The 22,354-nt window shown below is 35.1% G+C and overlaps 2 protein-coding genes across 2 annotated transcripts in view; both read right to left on the minus strand.

The window, feature by feature from the left end:
* Sema1a (semaphorin 1a) overlaps window positions 1–22,354 on the minus strand; it is a 243,268-nt gene that overhangs the window by 182,562 nt on the left and 38,352 nt on the right. The gene's annotated exons all lie outside the window — the stretch shown is intronic.
* On the minus strand, window positions 9,442–11,657 carry LOC145725034 (uncharacterized). Its single transcript, XM_081973558.1, has 2 exons — window positions 11,324–11,657; window positions 9,442–10,738 (listed from the first exon to the last, which is right to left on the minus strand). The coding sequence occupies exons 1-2, from the start codon at window positions 11,601–11,603 to the stop codon at window positions 9,921–9,923; spliced, it is 1,098 nt and encodes a 365-aa protein (XP_081829684.1). The 5' UTR covers window positions 11,604–11,657; the 3' UTR covers window positions 9,442–9,920.

Here is a 22,354-nt window from a genome sequence, read left to right on the forward strand (position 1 = left end):
CGCGAAAGCAGATTAGCTTTAAGGTAATCTAGACATTGCCTTAAGGGCTGTTTCTAGAGATTAAGCCTTATACTCGATATCCGGGATTAACTCGGGGGACAATAGCCAGAATTCCTAACTTTAAGCTCGTAATGGCCTAGCACCTGATGTTGTCTAATCCACTTCTGTGCATGTGCTGTTTCACAATTTAATTATAGGTCGACAAGTCGAACTCCTTTTGATCAGTGAAGGAGGAAACTAATCAATGTATTAAGTATAATATCCAGAACTATGTTATCTAATTAGTAGTTACTGTTTGCCAAACATTCTATCAAAAATAATATAATATCAAAAAAAATCATCTCACTTTCTTAAAAAACTTAATTCAAATCACATTCTGGTAAGTTTTGATGTAGTTAGTTTATTCACAAACGCACCAATTGACAAAAGTCTTTCAGTTTTTAGATCTAAATTGCAACATGATTTTTTAACAATTAAAACAAACAATTTAACAATTTGTATAAAAACAACATACTTCCAATACGGAGATGATTGTCTCCAATATTAAGTAATATTTCTATGGGACATATTAAAGAAAATAATATTAGTCATTATAAACCAACAGTTCGGTGGAGATATAATAAATTTGTTTTCTCAATATATTTGGTGATGATCATCTAAACCAATTTTTTTACAAGATTTTCCACAGAATATAAAACTGAACAAAATAACTAACTTCCATTGTAATACACAAAGACAAATTTGAGACAAAAATTGCAAAAATCTAATTGCATATCCAATTTGTTGGGCAGGATAAGTGAATATTGTTTGTAAGTTGCGAATAATTATCCTATATTTTACGGTCCTAATTCTAGAGGTATTCAATCAGATTACCCGTACAGTTACTATAATCGCATTATCACTAAACTCGAGCGCCTGCACAATGTAACAAGACTATTTATACTCAGAGTGCAAGCCTAAGTTGCATAGTCTAAATAAAGGCTTTGCTGGCACACGGAAATTATAAATAGTTGCCGGAAACTTTACTAAACCACAATAAATGGAATTTTTGTCCATTTCGTTTGCTCAAAACTTAATTATTTGTAATTTTATTTCCATCTGTAACAAGTTTTGAAAGAGGAGAAACCGTTAAAAAGCGACAAGAGAATAAGTAGATACCAAAATTGTATCTGTCAAGAGTTATACCCAAATTGAGTTTTCTGAAGAAATAAGTATGAAATACGTTAAATTCACAAAATCAGTTTACGAAATACAAGAGTAATGTATTTGTTACAAACCTTGTTTGACTTGAAAGTTTTATACATATATTACATTTCAAGGATACACCAACAAGCCCCATTAACTGACCAGGTTTGAGATTGAGTTAAAAAGTGGAAAAACAATGCAGAACTAAAATACACTAACTGATAAACATTTAAAAACAAAGGTTTCTTAGATATTAACATAAACTTTATAGACATATCCAATTCAATAGGGGTATACAGTACTGCCTAGTTTATTAGAAGACAAAGCAAAGAAGTAGCACAACGAAGAATGACAGTATTTTATAAACAAAAAACTGATTTCAAAGATGAAGTATATGACAAGTTCTACGTTCTCAAACTTATATTAGGGCAAAAACATTTCCGCAACGATGCAAATAGGGACATCCCGTGGTAAGCCCTTGATTCACGACCCGGATCTTCAAGAACCCGGTTATAAATCACGCAAATATCCCCTGTAGAGACCGTCGCGTTTCCTCCTTCTATCCTTAGTCATGCAACCTATCAAATATTGACACCTATATGTGGATTTATGAGATTGAAAAAGGAAATGTACGTATTATTATTTAGGCTACATAGGAATGCAAGACTGATTTCCTCGTAGACGTGTGTGCATGCCCGCATCCGCGTTGATGCACCTTATTTGAATTCTGACACCGACTTAAGCTTTACGTGTTGAATTTTTTTCATTCTTCACCGCAATTTACCATCAGATACAGGCCGCAATGTGCAAAAACAAATTATTCGTTCCGAGTAGAAAAGCGAAAGAATGGAGGAGAGATTCCAAAGATGGAAAACGTCAGCTGGACTGGTTCGCATCTCCGCTTCATAAGAAAGTAGGTCTATTATTAATTCATTAAGTTTTCAAGAGGTTGCGAACGAATGCTCTCTAAAATAGCTCGGCTCAATAATAAATCTCTTTACATTAAACCTCAAACGGCTTTTCTTCTTAAAACAGTGAGCGCTATAATAGATTCGTCTTTTCTAGGAAAACACGAGGCTGACGACTTCGATAATTAATTAGCTACAAAAAAAAACTGTTTTTACGAAAAATGTAGTTTAAATGCTTTAAGAGACTTCAAACGTGATTAAGTAGTGAACAGTTTAAGACAAATCAATGAATCCAACTAGATAGGAATAATTAACTATAAGAAAATGATAACTTTTTTGTAACATTATGATGAATCAAGAGCAGACAATTTTGTCGTTTGAATTCCCAAAACATGTTCAACCATATTCAGGTTCAACTTCATGAACTGATGAAATGTTTTCAATGGCGAGCTATTAAAACTCACTAAACCGAAATAAAACACCAAACTGCCTTAATAAGGACTTGAAAATCTCATTAAACAGCTTCAAACTATGCGGGCTACAACGATTCTGTAATATTTTGATTTATTCCTCATTCGAAAAGGTTTGCGGCGTTATTATGCGGGCGGTGTGTACTAGTCTTGCTTAATCCTATTCAGTAAAAACCGGCCCTCAGATATATAAAGCCGGTTCGTGCATCCGCGGCGACGATTAGGATGAAAACGAAACCGCAAAGCCTTTTATTTTGAAAAAGTTTTAAACCGCACGGGCATTAGAATGATCAACAAACGTGCCGAAGAATCTGTTGTTAAGGCGGATTTAGATGGGGATTGCGCTATTTGTAGTTCAGCGTTCTGTATCTAATAAATTAATCTCTGGATGGTTAGTACCTGTTTCGATACGTATGTTTGTAGGAAGTAAGCTTAAGCTGACAAGAAAAAATAAAATTTAATTAGTATTGTGTTTTAGACAAGAATTTAATTTTTTAGTAATTAAGATGCCTAGGGCATTATAAGGACAATAATTCAAAATTATTTCCTATAATGCCTGTGGTGTCTTCAATGTTTAATGTCCGACTTTCATTCTGTAGATATGTATTTAAAAAATGGTCAGAGGGTGTTATAAAAAATAATGCCCTCACCTGAGGCCATTATGAAAAATAACGCCCTAGGGCATTATTTCTTAGATAATTGACCTTAATAGGTGCCATTGTTGATGAAAGCCTTGTCAGATATTAAATATGTAATGTTATAATGTAAATTCAAAATACCTATGTACAGGGTGCTGCATTTTCGATGGTTTTACGGGGTACAGAGAAAACGTAGCATACGTGTTCTGATCTCTTTTTCTGAGCTGAGATGGCTGGCGAAAAGTGGGCGGCGCAAACTTCTTTTGTTTCAAAGATACGGGGGGTTTTCGTAAATTGGTAATTTTTGAACCTCTTCTGTATTTCATTTACTCTTAAAGTTATCAAAAAAGGAAGAACGGTTCCCGGTAGAAGTTTTCATGTAGAATCCAATGACGTAGTTATTTTTTTTTTCTATTCCGTTTAGTTTCTGACATATGACAGTAAGTTAAATTTTTTTAAATGGAACATCCTATATATTTTTAAGTCATTTTATTCTGTTGATTTTTACTTTTTCAACGGTGTATTACAACATATAAGTTTGTAGAGGTTAATCCTGTTATTTTCAAAAAGGGCCTTTGCTAAGCTAAAAAAAGGCCAATATCTAAAATACCAAACAAAATCGGAAATCATATAAGCTAACACATCAGAAAATTGTTTCAACTGTGGGTATTTTTATACATATTATTTAGCACTTTTTTGTTAAGGAAACGCTTTTTTTCTAATTACCAAGATTAACGTTTACAAACTTATATGTTTTAATACACCGTTGAAAAAGTAAAAATCAACAGAATTAAATGACCGAAAATATTTAGGGTGTTCCATTTAAAAAAATATAACTTACTGTCATATGTCAAAAACTAAACGTAATGGAGAAAAAATTGGAAAACATTGGATTCTACGTCAAAACTTCTACCGGAAACCGTTTTTCCTTTTTTGATAACTTTAATAGCAAATGAAATACAGAGGGGGTTCCAAAATGACCAATTTTCAAAAGCCCCCCGTATCTTCGAAACAAAAGAAGTTTGCGCAGCCCACTCTTCGCCAGTCTCAGCTCAGAAAAAGAGATCAGAACACGTATGCTAAAAAAATGTCTATTTAATGTAAACATTTACTACGATGTAAGTATGTCTATAGTTATTCCTACAAATAACTGAAATATTATGTTAAGTTGCAATGAGTAACAGATAGACCCAATAACAAATTACTTTTTAAATATTTTCACCAAGCATTCATATTGCAATTTTAAGCATTCATAGAAACAAAAAAAAAAATAAGCGTCACTTTTAACAGCTGATTTCAATTGTTATGTTATGATATGTTATGTTATGTTATGTTACGTTATGTTATGTTATGTTATGTTGTATTATGTTATGTTGTATTGTGTTATGTTATGTTGTAAATGGCATTAATGGTGCTGTTCCTAGATTTGGGAACGCCATCTCTACTTTCTAACTCATAGAGTTGAGTACAGATGTCACCAAATGTTGCACAACAACTATGTTATGTTATGGTATGTTATGTTGTCAACCTGAGCATGGACATTTTATTAAAGTTATAGCCAACTGTCATTTCAATTTAAAATAATAAAGTTAGGTACATTTTTGAGAAAACGGAAGACATTAGCAAAGAACTAAGCACGACACTGGAATTACATCAAAAAAGTGCCTTAAGAATGTTTTTGTTTCACCTCGATATTTTAATAAAAAAAAAGTCGAGAGTCTTCAACATGGTCTCTAGCGTCGCAAACTGACAAGATATCAAAATACGGTTTTTGCCATTCGTCGTTTCTCAAAAATCGACCTGTAGACATGTATACTAGTTTTTTCCTATCTATCCGGGAAATGGGGTCTTCCTGTCAAAACACTCTAAATCCGGACACCCTGTATATGGTTAAAAGAGTTTTTGTCAGATAGTTTCAGGTAATGCCAGCTAGCTTCTAGGATTTATAAACTAAAAATGATTTGAAAAACAAGTTATAAACAAAAAAAACTCAAAATTTGGAGTTTTAAAAATACTAACCTAGATATCAAAAAGTAAAATAGAAACATACAAACAGTTTTTAAGTTGATCTATAGTTTACCAGTATGTGTACTCAGATTATCAGCTCTATTTTATCTAATTGAAATTAATTGTTAAAGCAAAATTATTCAAATTCGAATCCAGCTTGCTCAAAGCTCGATAATTTCACTAAGCCGCCGATTAAAGCGCACTTAAATATCGTTTTAAATCCTCCTAGTTTGTCAAGGACAATAAGTCGACGAGACAGGAGAAACGCCAAGACGTTTTACTTGTCTGGGAAGTTACATATTAATGACTGACATTGTCTGCGTTGCCGCTGCATTTAAACTTATTTCCTTCTATTGTCCAAAAGCATGAAGAAATTACACTGTGACTGGAGCAGAATTATTGTTGTTTTGTTAGGATGAGCTGTAATCAGCTCATTTTTTCTTACAATTCGTGCCTGTAGGTGTAACAGCGAAGTTATATTAGAAGAGTCTAAAGAAAATTTATATCCGAAAAGCGTACGCATCTGGCAGAAGCAGAATGGGGACATATGTTGGACAAAATTGAATGAAATACGACAAAAACCGTGTCGGGAGCTACAATTAGTCAAATAGCACTTCTGCGTTATTGCCACGGTCGAAAAAGCTCTAATGGATAAATTCGCGCGAACTCTGCGTGAAATTGCCGTTCTTTCGACTCTCGAATTTGTCATCCTCTTAAAGTGTCGTTTGGAATAACTGATTCAATCTATTTTCGCGTCCCCTCCCGAAATACGTTAACAGAAAAATGACCGTATTTCCAGCTAAGCCGAGACGAATTTTTAGTTAATTGAATTAATGGTCCGGGGTCCATGTGGAGCCAGGACCTCACTGATCACGTCGTAAACGAAGAAAATCCGATTAGCGAGCCCTTTTATTACTTTATTAGGGTAATGATTCTTGGAAAACATCTTGGTCCGTTTATCGATTGTTTAAAGGGCGCGCGTTTACACGCCAAATACACTGCACAAACTAGTTTGCATATTAGAATCCAGTACAAAGGCACTGCAGCAGCGCTAACGTTTTCCACTATATCAATCATGAAATTGACCAATTTTCAGGCAGTTGTGCTAGGACACCAATTTTGTTTCCCACATGTGCACTTCATCATTTATACATGCGACTGTTTGTATACTTATTTTACCGAAAGTAACCAATATTTCAATAATATCCTATTCCAAACAGTTGGAAAGACACCAATTACAAAAATGAAAAGGCAAAAAACCAGTCAATTTATTCATCGCTGTTTTTATTGCCATCCATCATTACCTTATTGGACGCTTAATAAAATGGTAGGCTTTCATAAATCGCGTAATTAGCGAACGCATTTTAATCAGAAGATCAAACGAACTTACCTGTGATGTTCGATCTTGATTATATGAGGCCTCGTCGAAGTAAATAAGTAAGATATGTAGTACCCCCGCTTATGCGATATCGATCACAAATTTCAAAGCAAACCCAGTCAACCCATCCCCACTGCCGACCACCCCGCGCTGCCGTCAACCCTCAGTCATATTTTAAAGTTGGATTGTTGCAACTAAATAAGGGCCTTGGGTTGGGTAGGGACCTTATTTACTTCGACGAGGCCTCATATAATCAAGATCGAACATCACAGGTAAGTTCGTTTGATCTTCTGATTATATTCGGCCTCGTCTCGTAAATAAGTAAGATATGTAGATATTTAGAGATCAATTTAGGTGCAACAAACAAAACCATTAAGTACCTAATTGAGGTTTATTACTTTAACCAATTATATAATGTATGAAACACAGAAAACATAACAACAACACAACCAAAAGCTTACATACCTATAGCATAACATTGCAACCAAATAAGAATAAATACATATGCAAGAAACTAACAACTTAACAAGTTAGGACCGTTTCAGCAAAAGAAACAGCCGCATTTAAAGGCCTATTATACACAGTTGCAAACATTTTGGAGTCTTTTGACCAACCGGCAGCTAGCCTGATAGAATCAAAATTTAGACCTTTTCTGGCCGCAGCTGATGTGGACGCGTGTCTGGTACTGTATGCGGAAAACTTTTGCACGTTAATACCACTTTTACCCAGTATTACTTTGATCCAGCGGCTAAGCGTTTGAGTGGAAACTTTTTTATGAGGTGGTTTTGTCGAAATAAACAAACTTTGTTCGATTCCTCTAAGGTTTTTAGTTTTTTCCAGATATGCAAGTAACGCGCGTGCCACACAAATATCTGGATCCGAATCAAGAAAGGGTAGTCGAAGAAAAGGCTGAGACCTTGACCTTGCCGACGTTTTTACCCGCTTTGGTATAGGAATCTCAATGATACCCTCCGACCTAATAATATTGTTTATCTCAATATGAGCCAACGTCTGAAGTCTCTGTCCTGTAGCTAAAGCCAAAAGCGTAACCACTTTCTGAGTTAATATTTTAAGGTTAATGCAAGAATTGTCAAATTGCTTTAAATAATTTAAGACCTGTGCAGGATCCCACGTATTTTCATACTTGGGAAGCCCAGGACGTAACATATAAACACCTTTAAAAAACTTTTGTAATCGAAAATCCTGACTAACCTCCGATCCGACTACCTGTGCAATAGCAGATCTATAAGTGTTTAAAGAGCTGTATGAAACCCCCTTGTTAAATTGCAACGTCAAGAATTCTAAAATTTGACTTGCAGAGGACTGAAACGGATTCACACGAGCCGATGAACAAAATTCCCACCAAAGCTTCAATCCAGAACTGTACTGTCGAACGGTGCTCGGTGCAAGCGAAGCCAAACATACGTCCAGTGACATGCTAGGCACTCCTGCTAATTGCAACGCTTGCCGGATAGCCGTGCCCCCATCAATGAAAGACGATCCGACAGCGGATGGAGAATTCTGCCAAAAGAAAGAAGTTTAGGAGAGGGCTGAAATACTATCGGTTCTCCTACTAATAGAGAAGAAAAAACTGGGTACCATGGCTGAGTGGGCCATACCGGAACAACTACAATACCTTCTGCCTTTTCACTGATAATCTTTTGCAAGACTTTTAAAATAATGCAAAATGGGGGAAACGCATAAAAGAAAAATCGGTTCCAATTTACAGTAAAAGCATTAATTTCCATTGCTTCTGGGTCTCTCAGCCATGATACATAGTTGACACATTTAGCATTTAACCGGCTGGCAAATAAATCAACTTCCGGAAAACCAAAACGTTGTGTTAAGGTGTCAAACTCCGAATCTGCTAGAGACCATTCGGTGTCAAATTCAACGTTACGAGAAGCTAAATCTGCATCAACATTCTCCGCTGACGGAATATAAGATGCCAAAAGGTAAATGTGTTTCTCTTCACACCACCGCCAGATTTCGCGAGCTAAATCATTTAGTTTTGGAAAACGCACACTTCCCATGCGATTGACATAAGAAATTGCGGTAGAGTTATCCACCCTACATAAAATAGAACAATCTTTCAGCTGTCCGGCAAAACATTTAAGACCGAAGAAAACTGCTAACAGCTCCAAATAATTAATGTGATGCTTCTTTTCATCCTCTGACCAAAAACCTCTAGAGGAGGTGTTATTGCAATGTACCCCCCAGCCAGTTGTCGAAGCATCAGAGAAAATCTCCATCGCAAAATCAATAAGTTTTATCGGTTTTTTATTTTCTAAGTTATCAATCCACCAATGAAACTCGGGAATTAGAATAGGAGAAATTTTCATAATAGCTCCATAATTGTCCTTATTCTCTGTAAGGGCTAAAAACTTTTCCCTCTCCAACAACTTAGAATATAAATAACCATATGGCACAGCTGGACAAGCGGATACAAGCACACCGAGCAACCTTGCAAATTCTTGAATTCTACAATACTTCTTATTACAGAAGGACTGCAACAAAGACTTCAGTTTTCTCTTCTTCTCGATAGGTAAGGCGATTGACATATCTAAGGAATTGTACTGAAAACCCAAGAAGGTACAAACATTGCTCGGAATCAAAATACTCTTCTTGTAGTTTACCACAAAACCTAAGTATTCTAAAATCTTAATGGTTTGATGAACATTATAAAGGCATTCTTCTCTCGATTTTCCAATAAGCAAAAAATCGTCAAGATAAACTACAGAAATTAAACCTTTGGCTCGAAGAAAGGCAACCACAGGCTTTAACAATTTTGTAAACAACCTTGGCGCACAATTTAATCCGAAACAGAGACATGAGAACTCATAAAGTATATTGTCAAAAGAAAACCTTAAATATTTTCTATGCTTTGGGCTGATTGGCACCAGGAAATATGCGTCTTGCAAGTCTAATTTTGCTAAAAAACAGCCTGGCGTAATCAAACTAGAAGCTACCCTATAATCCTCCATTTTAAAATGATCGGTTTTAATAAACAAGTTTAGCTGTTTCAAATTAATAATAAAGCGTGACTTTCCATCTGGCTTAGGAATTAAGAAAATTTTGGAAAGAAACTGTCCTTTACAGGCCTGTACTTCTGATATTGCACCAATACACAACAGTTGGCGAATAGCACTTGAAATCTTGAAATGCTCAGAAGGCGACCATCGAGGTTCTGTAGGCGCAACACATTGAAAAGGCTTTTTAACAAACGGCAGTATGACCCCCTTAACCGAAGACAGCACTCTTCTATCTGACGTTAACAAACGCCACCGATCATAAAAAAGTTTCAACCTTCCAGCGGTTTTACCCACCTGAGAAGCTAGCGCCTCCGGTATTTGGTCTCCGCTCGAGGTCTTTCTAGACGCGTCTGGTGAGGACGTTGAGGCATCTTCTTGCCGGGAACACGCTGATACCGCCCACTCACTCTTGTTCCCTGACTTTGAGCATTCTTGAGTGGACGTCTGAAGTTTAAATCCTGTTTGGACAACTTCCTTGGGACAGGCTTTGCAGCTTTCAGTTGCTTGGAGGAAAGCTGAAGGGACCGAGCATTCTTTAACACCTCATCCAAATTTTCTCCAAAAAGCCATTCATCTGAAGGAGCCTCTGATAGAGTATCTTTTAACTCTTTATTTAAATTTAATAAAATAAGCTCCTTCCGGCAAACATTCTCGGTATAATGGAGATCCGAGAGAAGGCGGCCTGCATCACTTAGCTTTTCTATAATCTCCTTATTGCCCCCCCCCTCCTGTTTCAGTAAATCAGAAATTACTGAACCAATAGCTGTCAAACCAGCTCCGAGCTGCATCTGCTTTTGAATCAGACGATCGTCCCTCTTAATCACCGATTCTAGGATAGCTTGTTTAACCACCATGTTTAACTTGGGTGCTCTAAAAGCAATGCCATTTTCCGGAGACGGGTATTTCAAAAGCAAACCGCGTCTCTTTTCGGCATCCAAGCCGTTGTGGATGACATGGGCCCAGCGAGCTGCCACATCCGAATGAATAGGAGGACCACTACTATGTTCCAAGGTAACGTCATCCCCCAACAGCGATAAAATTTCTGGGTTTAGAGCCTCTTGAGAGGCCTGCTCAATGGAATTCGAACGAGGAATGGCTCCCAAATTCTCCACAGGCAAATCTAAACAGAAGAAAAAATATCCATCTAGAATGAACCTTACAAATCAGGTTAAATATTAAATTGCCAATAAAGACAAGTACACACATTTTCCTGCTAAATACGATTCATTAACGCATAGCAAGAACGCATAGCAAGAATCTATGAGAAAAAAAAGATCCGTTGTCAAAAACAGATATCTTCTATTGTCAAAAATAGAAAGGAAAATCTGTCAATATATGGAAAATCTACTGTCAAAACAGAAAAGGCCATCAGCACCTTACTCTATTATCAAAAATAGAGAAGGAAATCTGTCATCAAAAACAGATGTAGCATTTTAAGGAAAATAACGGCTGTCAAAACCGGATATGGCCATTAGTGCCCTGCTCTATTGTCAAAAATAGAAAGGGTATTCTGTCATCAAAAAACAGACGTAGCACTTTATGGAAGAAAAAACCTGCTGTCAAATACAGATTACGGCCATGAGAATCCTACTCTATTGTCAAAAATAGAAAGGAAATCTGTCATCAAAAACAGATACAGCCATCAGAAGTGGCGACCAAAAATAAAAGCAGTTGCTCCTTAAAAAAATCAATAAAACGTACTAACCTTGTACACCCACCCTTACGGGCGAACGATCAGGTGACGAGGCGGCCGAGCTTGATGACAGCCTTTGGACCCTGCGCACACAAGGACGGCGCAGGTCACCTGATTCTGAATCGGAAGACGAACATGTTCGACTTCTGCGACGACGGTATCGAGAAGAAACATGGCGATGCGTCTTTTCTAATTTTCCCAAACGCCGCTCCAAGCGCTTCAACACCCTGACCACATCTTCTTCGGAAGAAGAAGCACTCCTTCTTCTTTTCCTAGCAATGGATCGCGGCATTTCTGCTTAATCCACAACACAACTAACGAAAAAAAAAAAAACACAAACGGAAATATATCGATCGCGGTGATGTGACCGATACCACACAAAAACGAAGACTGAGGGTTGACGGCAGCGCGGGGTGGTCGGCAGTGGGGATGGGTTGACTGGGTTTGCTTTGAAATTTGTGATCGATATCGCATAAGCGGGGGTACTACATATCTTACTTATTTACGAGACGAGGCCGAATATAATTAAATCCGTAAGTAGGATTAAGTGTCAAGTACCAGTTAAGCCAATCACCAAAAAGGCGAAACTGCAACAGCGACAATTAACAGTCAGTTTAAAGATAATTGCCAATTGCTACAAAAACATAATGACCTGAAACTCTTGGTTTGGTTATTGTGTCAGTTAGATGCAGACTTACAGATAGAAGATGACCCAAAACGATTTTTCAAGTGATTTTTTTTTAAAAAAAAGTCTACAAAGAAGCTGTCTGAGAGCTCACACTTTAATAATTTGACTTAAAGACTAAACTTTTCTGAAAGCGAAACTTGCATATCAAATTCCTCTTAATTTAGAAACCTCATGAATAAAATGTCTGAAAGTTTTAAGAATACTTTCCTCCTGAACTAACCTAAAAAGATCTTTAAATTTCACAAAGAAGATGCGTAATAGTCATGATTGCTTAATTTGCAATTTAAATAAAATTTTCTTAAAAACAATTTTACACATGTATAAATTACAGTTTCTAGGATTTGGGAATTTTAAGTTATTTCTCAAAAGACTAACTACAAATCTAATCATCCAATAATGGTAAAAAAAGGTATTGTAAAAAGTTTATTTGATAGAGCCAAAATTATTTGCAATAATGAACAATTTAATAAAGAAGATTTTTTTAAAAATGTTCTAAAAGAAAATGACTATCCTGAAACATTTATTAATAAATGTTTTAGGGATTTAGAACATCCAAAACAATCTGGAAATCAAAATCAAATTTTACCTTTTACTAACCTTTTTATTCCTTACATTCCAGGTATTTCTGACAAAATCTAATTAATATTTAGAACTCAAAACACATTAATTCCTTGCAAATGCAATCAATTTTATATTGGTGAAACGAACAGACCTTTAAAAAAACGTATTAAAGAACACCAAAATTATTTAAGAACTGGAGACTTTCACAAATCTAATATATGCCAACACGCGTTTGATAATGATCATAGAGTCAAATGGAATGAATGTAGTATCATAGACAAAGAAACTTTTTCAAAAAGACGTAAAATAAAAGAAAGTGCATATATTAGATTAAACCACGACTCCTGTGTTGCTACATCCTCTATTAATATTGACCAAACTTGGTTAAATATTCTAGAGGAGGAGATAACACTTGGTCATATCAAACGAAACTGAAATTTCTTGTAATTTTGTTTTCATTATAAAACCCACCTTTCACTACAACAATAGATAACCTTTCCTATTGGAATGACAAAAGTCAAAATTTATGTCAATTTTTATTGACAAAACCCTTCTCAGAGTTCCAAATTGAACATTATCAGGTTTAATATTTATTAAGTTGTTGTTTTCTGTGTTCTGCCGTTGTGTTCTTTCTTTTTTAGATTCTCTGAAGACGGTAGTAGATTTTCCACCGAAACGACAGCGTTTTTAGGTAACAAGACTGAGCCATAAGTCAGTGGTCTTGTGTTGGGACGACTAGGTTAATGTTATTTTCAACTTAGTTGAAAATAGTGCGAAATTCCATTTTCCTAACAAACCTTTTTTATGTGAGACAGAAGACCCAATAAACAAGAAAAAAATGAGTAACTCGTCTCAACAAACATATAGAACATATTTTCAAAAGACAAATTTTAAGGTTGTTTGCTTAATTTGGCTCGAAATTACAACTAAACAGTGTTATTTCTGGAAAGCCTGACATGACTATTGATAGTTCACAGAATAATATAAGTTGTGGGATAGTTTACAGCAGAAACTTAGATTTATTTTTACACAAACATAAGCATATCCGCGTCTATGTGAATACTCCCAGTAGTTATTTTTCTTACGGCGTTGTATTGATGAGATATAAACAGTCTAGAATTGTTTAAGTTAAAATGTCCTATTTGCGTTTGGTGTTCTGAAAATAGAGCTGGTAAAAGAAAATAAACAAAGCGCAAGCGAATAATAACTTGATTACAACTTGGGCTTGTTGCTTGTGGTCGGATTTACCGGAAGCTTTTGTACCTTTGTTTACGTAAGTAGGTATTCAAGTCTCTTACTCATTCAACAAACATTTCGTATGAACTTTCTTACATTAACTATTAGCCTCTGGCGTAAAATAGAACAGATTGATTGTATAAAACGTATCGGGATATCTATACGCGAGTAGGACAAAAACCATCAATCAAAAAAGTTGCCGTCTATCTCAACGTAATGATTGCATCCATTTATCACATTGCAAAGCAGCCCTGTTTTTATCGCTTTGGCTAAATGAGTACATTGAACGTTTGCTGAAAAAAAGTACACCAACCAAGATGAATAATGATCCGTGGCGCTGATATTTCGGACTGTTGAAAAATTGTTTAGTTTTATCAGATATCCTTCATTGTTCGAGGGGAAATGCAAAATTTATCTCGCCCAACCAGAAGGGAACCCTCCACCAAATAACAGAAAAATTTTATTCAACTTTGATGCAAGTTTCGTCTCTAGAGAAATTATTATTAATACTGATAACAGTACAATTCAAATAATTAAAATGATTCCACGTTACAGTGACGTAATTTTTATATTTACACGTAGACCTTTCTAGCATAAATAATAAGAAAACATAAATGGTTTTTTAATTTTCTTTATATACTAATTTCCCAGTAACTAAAAAAATTTAGTATCCTCTGCAAGTTACCTTTTATATGTTCACAAATGCAAGCAGCTATAATCTAAAATTATAGGATCATAAACTCTTTCTTGCGGCGATTTCTTGGACATACATCAATATCAACGGTTTGACAATAAAACCGATGTATCGAATCATTACATTATTGCAGTGGCAAATTGCTGTTTGCAGGAATTTGCTAGAAAGCAGAAAATCAGGTTTTTATCTTAGGATAAATCTTGATACGAATGGATTACCTCCGACTAGATGACATTTCTTAATCAACAGTTTGCCTATATCAGACAACATAGATAAGTGCTAATCAGCATAACAACAATAATTTACTTTGATAAGATCATGGGTAGTTTATATATCTTTAAATCTTATATATGGTAAGATTATGCTAAGTAATCTTGTTAGTCTTCAAATCGTGTCGTGAATTTCCGGCTTAAAACCCCTTCAAGTAGGATTTATAAATCTGTGCTCTAATCACTTCTGCAGCTTTAAAACATTATTACGACAACTTCTTCTTGCAAAGTTTGGTCATTAGACCACTAATTACTAATCAAGCTATAATTTACACCCAGTTTTGTGTTAGTATCAGTTTAAACTCATAAATCTGCCTAGAAATAGTATTAAAAAGAGTAGCTGCGAAGAACGGCAATCACCTGGTGAAAATCTGCAGCCAAAGACCGCTCTACAGGAAGTCATCAGTTTAATCCGGTGCCCCCCGGTTAACTTTTTTTTTAATTCAGACCTCCCGTTAATCTGCAAAGCTATAAAACCGAGATTGGATCAATGATAGATCTGGTTTAATAACAAACCCTGAAAGTGTTAATTTCGCTAGTTGGTACAAGTATCACGTGACACCTTTAAAATGCGGATTCCAACAAACCTCAATTTCCCCGGAAACTAGGAAAATTTATTTACCGTTCTCCCACATTCTCTTTGTTTCTGACTGAACGCATCTAAAATGATTTCTGGCATTCCAAAAATGTATGGTTACGAATGGTGTGTTCTCTTTGTACTAAAATATAAGGTTATATTTATGGTGGCATATAAAAGCAAACGAAATTTATTGAGGGTTTTGCTACAGGACGGTTTCCATAATACGACATGTGGACATGCCGTAAAATAGATTAGAAACCGCTACGTTTAGAACTCCTGGATATATTATATTCTGAATAAGAATTTTATTGATAATAATCGCAAATTAAAGCTTCAAGTTACACATTTCCTTTGTATCTTTGGTAGTAAAGAATTCTCCTAATTTACAAACACGAAACATTTCTATTTAAAATGTCCTAAACGAATCTGGCATGAACTGAATTTGTTGATTTGCATTAAACGATCCGGCAAAGTCTAGTTAACAGAATGCATTTTAAAGTTCTAATAAAGCCTTTGGACGAACAAAAAGCCACGTTTCTAGTTAATTTGCCATCCGTCACGAAACAACGGTTTATCTGCAAAAAACAAACAAATTAGTGTGCAAGACAAATCCATTTGCCGCATGAAACAGGACCGGAATGTCGCCAAAGCGTGAAAGTGAAGTTTAATTAAAGTTGCTTCATTGTGCATCGAACTCAACTAAATACTCGGCTACTCGTTACTCGTTTTTCCAGCGAGAGAGAGAATGTGTTTAAAGAGGATTTTGTTACTGCAATTTAATTGAAATTTATTCGCTCAGTCGGAGCTCTGAGTGTTCCGAAAGTAATGGAGAACTGAATTAGGTAAACGGAAATTAACTAAGTTCGAAAAATAATACGGCTCATTAAACTCTGGCAAGAGAATCCGGTTCTGGCAACAGCTGGGACTGTTATCCATTCTGGTTAAGGCCCAAAGGCTCCTAATGTTTTGCTACATGTCACGGCCACATGTGCAAATTTCGTGGATAAAACCATCTTAATTTCATTTTCATAACAACATTTGAAGGCTATAAACCGTAACGATACATGAAAAAGTAATTAATGTTATACAGGGTGGTCCAGTTTTTAATGTCAATAATTCACCATTCGATGGCCTATCAAAAAATACGTTGACATCTATTATGTCATTTTCCTGAAAAATACTTTCTAACTTTTGTCATAACTGTCAGACCGTTGGAGTAATTTTGATCAAATACTTATGTAATTAATACTCTTTAGGTGATGTAAATGACGTTTGTCAAAATTGTCCAGTGGCGTAGATACAGGAAGATTGTTTTCATTTTCCTGTCTTATTTTCATATACGTCACTGGTTCATCAAAAATTACAGTTTCTTTTAATTTCCTTGTTCAAGTTGAAAAAGAAAGTATCTCTTATAAAATTTTGATTTGCAACTTTGTTTATGAAATAATTGATTTATTACGTTCAAACACCTAAAACCAGCCAACCTAACTTAAACATTGTCTCGGAAACGCTGAAAATTTGACTTTAGTCTTGAAAATTAATATAGAAACCAGTAAATTGAGTTCAAAACGGTGAAAATTAACTTGAGAAGCTTAAAAATTGTATTTGTAACCAGTTTTCATAGTATTCAGAAAAATTGAAAGACTTTAGTCTTGAAAATGGACTTAGAAACTGTAGAAATTGACTTGAGAGGCTTAAAAACTGTCTTTGTAGTCAGTCGTCACAGTTTTCGTATAAATTGAATGACTTTAGTATTGAAAATTGACTTGTAGACATAAAAAACTCTCTAAAATTTTGGACTACAAATTCACACATTTAAACCTTGAAAATTCACTTAGACACCACAAAAAGTTACTTTCAACCATTGAAAAGTGACATTTGCATTTGAAGTAAGTTTTCATAATATGAAACCAAATTTCAATATTTTAGTTTTGAAAATAAATTTGCTTTTCATTTTCTTAAAACTCTTGGCTATTTTTAGTGCTTTAAAACTGCTCTCAGCTTGGAAAATCGAGTTTCAAGACTATCTTCACCAAATTTTTGACATTGTAGACTTATAAAAACCATTTTTAAATTTTCTATAGGCTTGAAAATGTAATTTCAAGCTTTGTCACTATTAAATTGACTTCTAGACCCGTCAGTGCTACAAATTCGAGCATTTCTATTCTAAAAAATCTAAACTGTTTTTAGTGCTTTAAGACTCTGTTCAGCGTGAAAAATCTAGTTTCAAGACTATCTTCACAAAGTTTTTGACTTATCAGGCCTGAAAGTTTGTACACTGTCCACAGTCTTGAAAATGTCACTTCAAGTTTCTTCACTATTAAATTGACTTCTACATTCATCTGTTCAAAAAATTGGAGCATTTCTAAGAAAATCGAACTGTTTTTATTGCTTTAAGACTGAAAAATCGAGTTTAAGACTATTTATAATGGTAAACGTCAATTTTCAGAGTCTTCAGTAATAAAGGTAAAAATGTTGGAACTAAATGCTACAATATTCGTCTTAAAAACTAATTTTAAGAAATAAATTAGTCCAAAAAAATGAATTTGGACTGTTTCCGGTGTTGAATTGAATTCTAGACTTGTTTCAGTTCGTAAAATTGAGTTGTATACCAATTAAAGTCCTGAACATTTTTTTTGGACTCGTTTCAGTATTAGTAAAGTCATTTCTAGCATTAAAAGTCAACAGACTATTTTTAGTATGTAGGAAAAAAATGAGTCTTAAATTGAGAAATGTCTCGATTTCCGAAACTTTTTATTGCTGAAATCCAATTTCAAACACTCGACAATAGATTGCAGTCTGAAAAAACAAAATTACATAATGTCCACTTATTTTTTGATGGGCGACTTATTCGAATGGTGAATTATTGACATTTAAAACTGGACCACCCAGTATACAGGATGAATTCAAAGTGGTCTTTTACTAGCGAATAGTGTTTAGAACAAAATTAGTGATGACAGATTGACCCAAAAATTCGTTTAAAAGTAGTTTAGTTAAAAAGTTGTACACCCTGGATCTCCGTTTCTAGAAATATTACATCAACGATCCAAAGAGAAGACTAACTATTTTTTTTGTATGTAATCCTATTCCATGGCAAAAGGATATCCACAAATTTAGAATCACCCTGTTTGAAAAAGCAGAAACCAAAATTACGTTGTTAAGTTATTTCAAATTTGACAACTTTGCCTTTGTGCATTTCACACGAGATTGAGGATTTGTCACGTGACGTTAGATATCTATTTGCGAATAAAAGGAAAAGAACTTTTTTCTCACAAGTTTGAATAAGACTTACGTTTGACTAATTTAGTAATTCGTGACTAAGAGTGATTACCAGCATTGAATAACTGCCATTTGCACCGTTGTACTTTAAAACCCAAAGTGAGTTAAGTGTGGTTCAGACTGTGACTTTGTTCACTTGGACTGTCACAGTCAGGGTCCTTTGATCACCATATCGTTCAAATAATACTCCACAAAACCATACAAGAACAACTGTCACAAATTATTAACTATTTGTTAAGCAAAACAAATATGTTTTATTAAAACATCCAGTGGACAAAGCAACATTGCCCGCATTATTAATAAAAGCCTACTAAAGTGACATACAACCAAACAAAACTTTCCCAGTGAAATGCACGACGGCAATAAATTCTAACGTCACGAAATTAAATGTGACAGCAAAAAAGGGTGATAGAAACAAAATGCCTCCGCAAGATGACATGATGTCCCGTATTGCGTTTCTTAAGCGAACAAAACTCTCTCGGGAAGAACGAGATTTCTTGTAGAACGACATTCCAGGGTATAAGCACGTGTAGATAACCTAAAAATAGTTACTCTGTTGTGACATATCCAGATTTCAATTATGTCTTTTTATCAATTTTTTTCGCTAAAAAGCACTGTTGCTACAATCAGATGTGTTTAACCGCATACTCGACAAAAATAGACCATACACAGGCCGCGTGTTAATTAGAAAGATATTGAATTTCCAGATGGTAAATGACAGCTGCACTCGAAACCTAACACGACAAGTTAAAAACTCTGACTAAGCTGGTCAAGTGTAACAATAAGCCACAATTCTTCAAATTATTCTCCAGAAGACTTACAAATTTAATTAAAAACCAAAGTGTTCCAACCAAACCCTCAATAAAAAAGGGGAATACAGGCAGTAACTCAATACCGCCCTTGAAATTCACACGATCGATCTACCTGCTGTATCTATCCAAAATTTCGACGACGTAATAGGCGCACTCTATATTCCGACCCTCTCTTCAATTCAAAAGTAGTATAAACATGGCTCAATACGAGGGTGGGAAAATAAAGGTGAAAGTTGGAAAATTATGTAAATACAAGCAAACCGTTTATCAAATTTCCCCCGGCCCTATTTGAACTCGATGTAGCTTTGAGCAAGCAAGTCTATACCTTCGGTTGTTTGATATTTATTTTATGCTGTTTAATATACACTTTGCCGGTTTGTCGAAGCATCAATCAAAATTGGAAAGTTATTGCTTTGATGGGGTCCTATGAATTTCCGTTTCTGTTGTCTGTTGTCTTCTAAAGCGGAGCAAAAGAGGTAGCTACTAAGTGCTTATTTTACAATACTTTATACAGGGTGTCTAAAAAGTCTGGAATATTGCAAATATCTCGAAAACTGCTGATTTTATTTTTCTCAAAATTTGCGTCTTGTTAAAGTAAATAACAGCGTATGACGTGAGGGTGAAATGAGGTTCGCAAGTATACAGGGTTAGTCACAAAGTATACCAACTTTCTTAATTCAAACCTAACACACTGTATATTACTTCAGATTTTAAGAGTACTCATAAAGGAAAAAGACCACATACCTGCCGTTGAAATTTCACCAACTACGCTCGATGATGTAGATCTTCCATCCACTTCGGGACTTAATGTGCCAACAGCAGTAGAGAAAGATAGCGAACCCCCCAAACATGAAAGAATATCATTTGAGACTCTACTTTTACAGAAAATATCATGCTCAAAGAAAACACCGAACAAAAGAAAGAAAATCGGAAATTCAAATTTTGGAGACGTTTTAACCAGAGAAGATTACCTCGAAAACTTGAATAAAACAAAACAGAAATGTGACAAGAAAGCCAAGAAAAATGTGAAGCGTCAAGACGATTCCAGTAGCAGTTCTTCAGATATCTCCATTCACTCTGAGGGCGATGAGTACCAAGAAGTGGAGACCCTTCAAGACTTAGTTGAGCTAGAATCAACAAGTGCAATGATCGACGAACCAGAAGACATTTTTCATATGACACCAGGTGCATGGGTACTAGCAACATATGCCACTAAAAAAGTTGTCAAGCGCTATGTTGGTCAAATACTCAAGATCAACCAAGACGATTCCCTTGAAATAAAATTTGCCAGACGAAAGAAAGATTATTTCATTTGGCCGGAAGTAGAAGATATTGATACCAAAACAGCGGACCAAATATACCAAGTCCTTCCTACACCTACCACTGGTCGAAGAGGAGAAATAAGGTTTCCAATACAATTTAGTGGCCTCAATGTTCAATAAGATGTTTTACAATATGTTTTGCGTTAATTTCCTACGTTTAATAATGAATGGATGTTATTTGGTTTGTTTTTTGTGGAAATATATATTTTTTCAGTATATGTTTGCGACGTAGTCTAATTGTGACATTCTTTAGAAATGTTTCTAAACCCATCCTAAAACATAATGTGGCTAATTGTGACTGAAATATAGTCACAACTAGCTTCAATTTAAGTAAAGGAGATGGTCTGCGGAGGTGTCACAATTAAACCATTAGGATGTCACAATTAAACTTTTGGACGTTAAATGTGACACTCCAAATGATTTTTAAAAAACACATGTTACATTAATTTTTTAATGAACAGAACTGAAATTTTCAGTTAGGGGGTAGCGCAGATCCCCTATTAATGGGATAATCCAATACAACAGCAAAAACACAACAAAACGTATGCTCAAATGCGTATTAAACGGGACTTGACGAAACCGGTGTCACAAATACCCGAGTGCACTGTACCAACATTACTAACTTCTTTGTTTTTCATAAAAGCGGTTATTTTGGTTTTACTGACCGACATTTTCTTAGAAAGTTAGGAGGGTAGCAGTACTCACTTTTAAAGCCTGTGATGCTCTATTATACACATTGGAATAATCAATTGGGATGACATCTGGAAACTGCTTCTTTTCGTACTCCAAAAAAAGCAGCACATTTAGAATTAGCATTTGGGATTGCTCATTTTAGCACAGCATTTTTATACCTTTGATATTTGTTTATATCATAGTGACAGTAAATGTCAACATTTTTAATTTGACAGGATGACAAAATTAATAACGTGCCTTTTTTGTTAAAATTGTTTATTTCACATGTTTGATATGCGAGAAACAAAGATGTAAAAAGATGACGCCATTCTCAAAAGGTAAAAATCCACCTATACCGTGGCATTAAATATCTTCTTTTAGGAATACCAGGTATGTCACATACACCTTGAATGTGACTTTCACTGACACGAAAAAAAAAAAATAGATACACATGCTAAATTTCAACAACCGTCACTCTCCAAAACTGGTTGTATTGCACTATACAGACCACCTTGGAGAAGACAAATGAAATGCTAATGAATTTTTACATGCAGTCAGTTTACATGCAGTTTCGACGGCCTACACAACGAAATCGTTCCATAAACAAGTCGAAAACTGTCATGATCGGTTAATACCATATCGATTATAACGTAATTAAAACCAGGTCCCGTCCCTGTTAACTGGTTTTATATGCCTAATTGAACTTAAAAAGATCGGCTTTTTTACCGCATAATCTGGGAACAAAAGTAGTGTCCCACAAGCAGATTTAAGAGTTCGCTGAGCACCAAACGCAAAAAGCCCTTAATAATGTTTCAGAAACTTTTAATTGAAAAAATCAATTAAATGGGAACAATTAGAGCTTTGCATATTAATTCGCAAACTAGATTAGTCTCTTTGACATTGTGATTCTCATTTTTTTTTAATGTCACA

The sequence above is a fragment of the Ips typographus genome, linkage group LG2, assembly GCF_016097725.1.
Source record: "Ips typographus isolate SLU linkage group LG2, UJ_Ityp_2.0, whole genome shotgun sequence".
NCBI classification, from domain to species: domain Eukaryota; kingdom Metazoa; phylum Arthropoda; class Insecta; order Coleoptera; family Curculionidae; genus Ips; species Ips typographus.

Coding starts and splice junctions, on each gene's coding strand:
- LOC145725034 (XM_081973558.1), bottom strand. CDS start 11,603: ATGCCGCGATCCATTGCTAGGAAAAGAAGAAGGAGTGCTTCTTCTTCC. Junction 10,739..11,323: donor CGTAAGGGTGGGTGTACAAG/GTTAGTACGTTT, acceptor TCTTCTGTTTAG/ATTTGCCTGTGGAGAATTTG.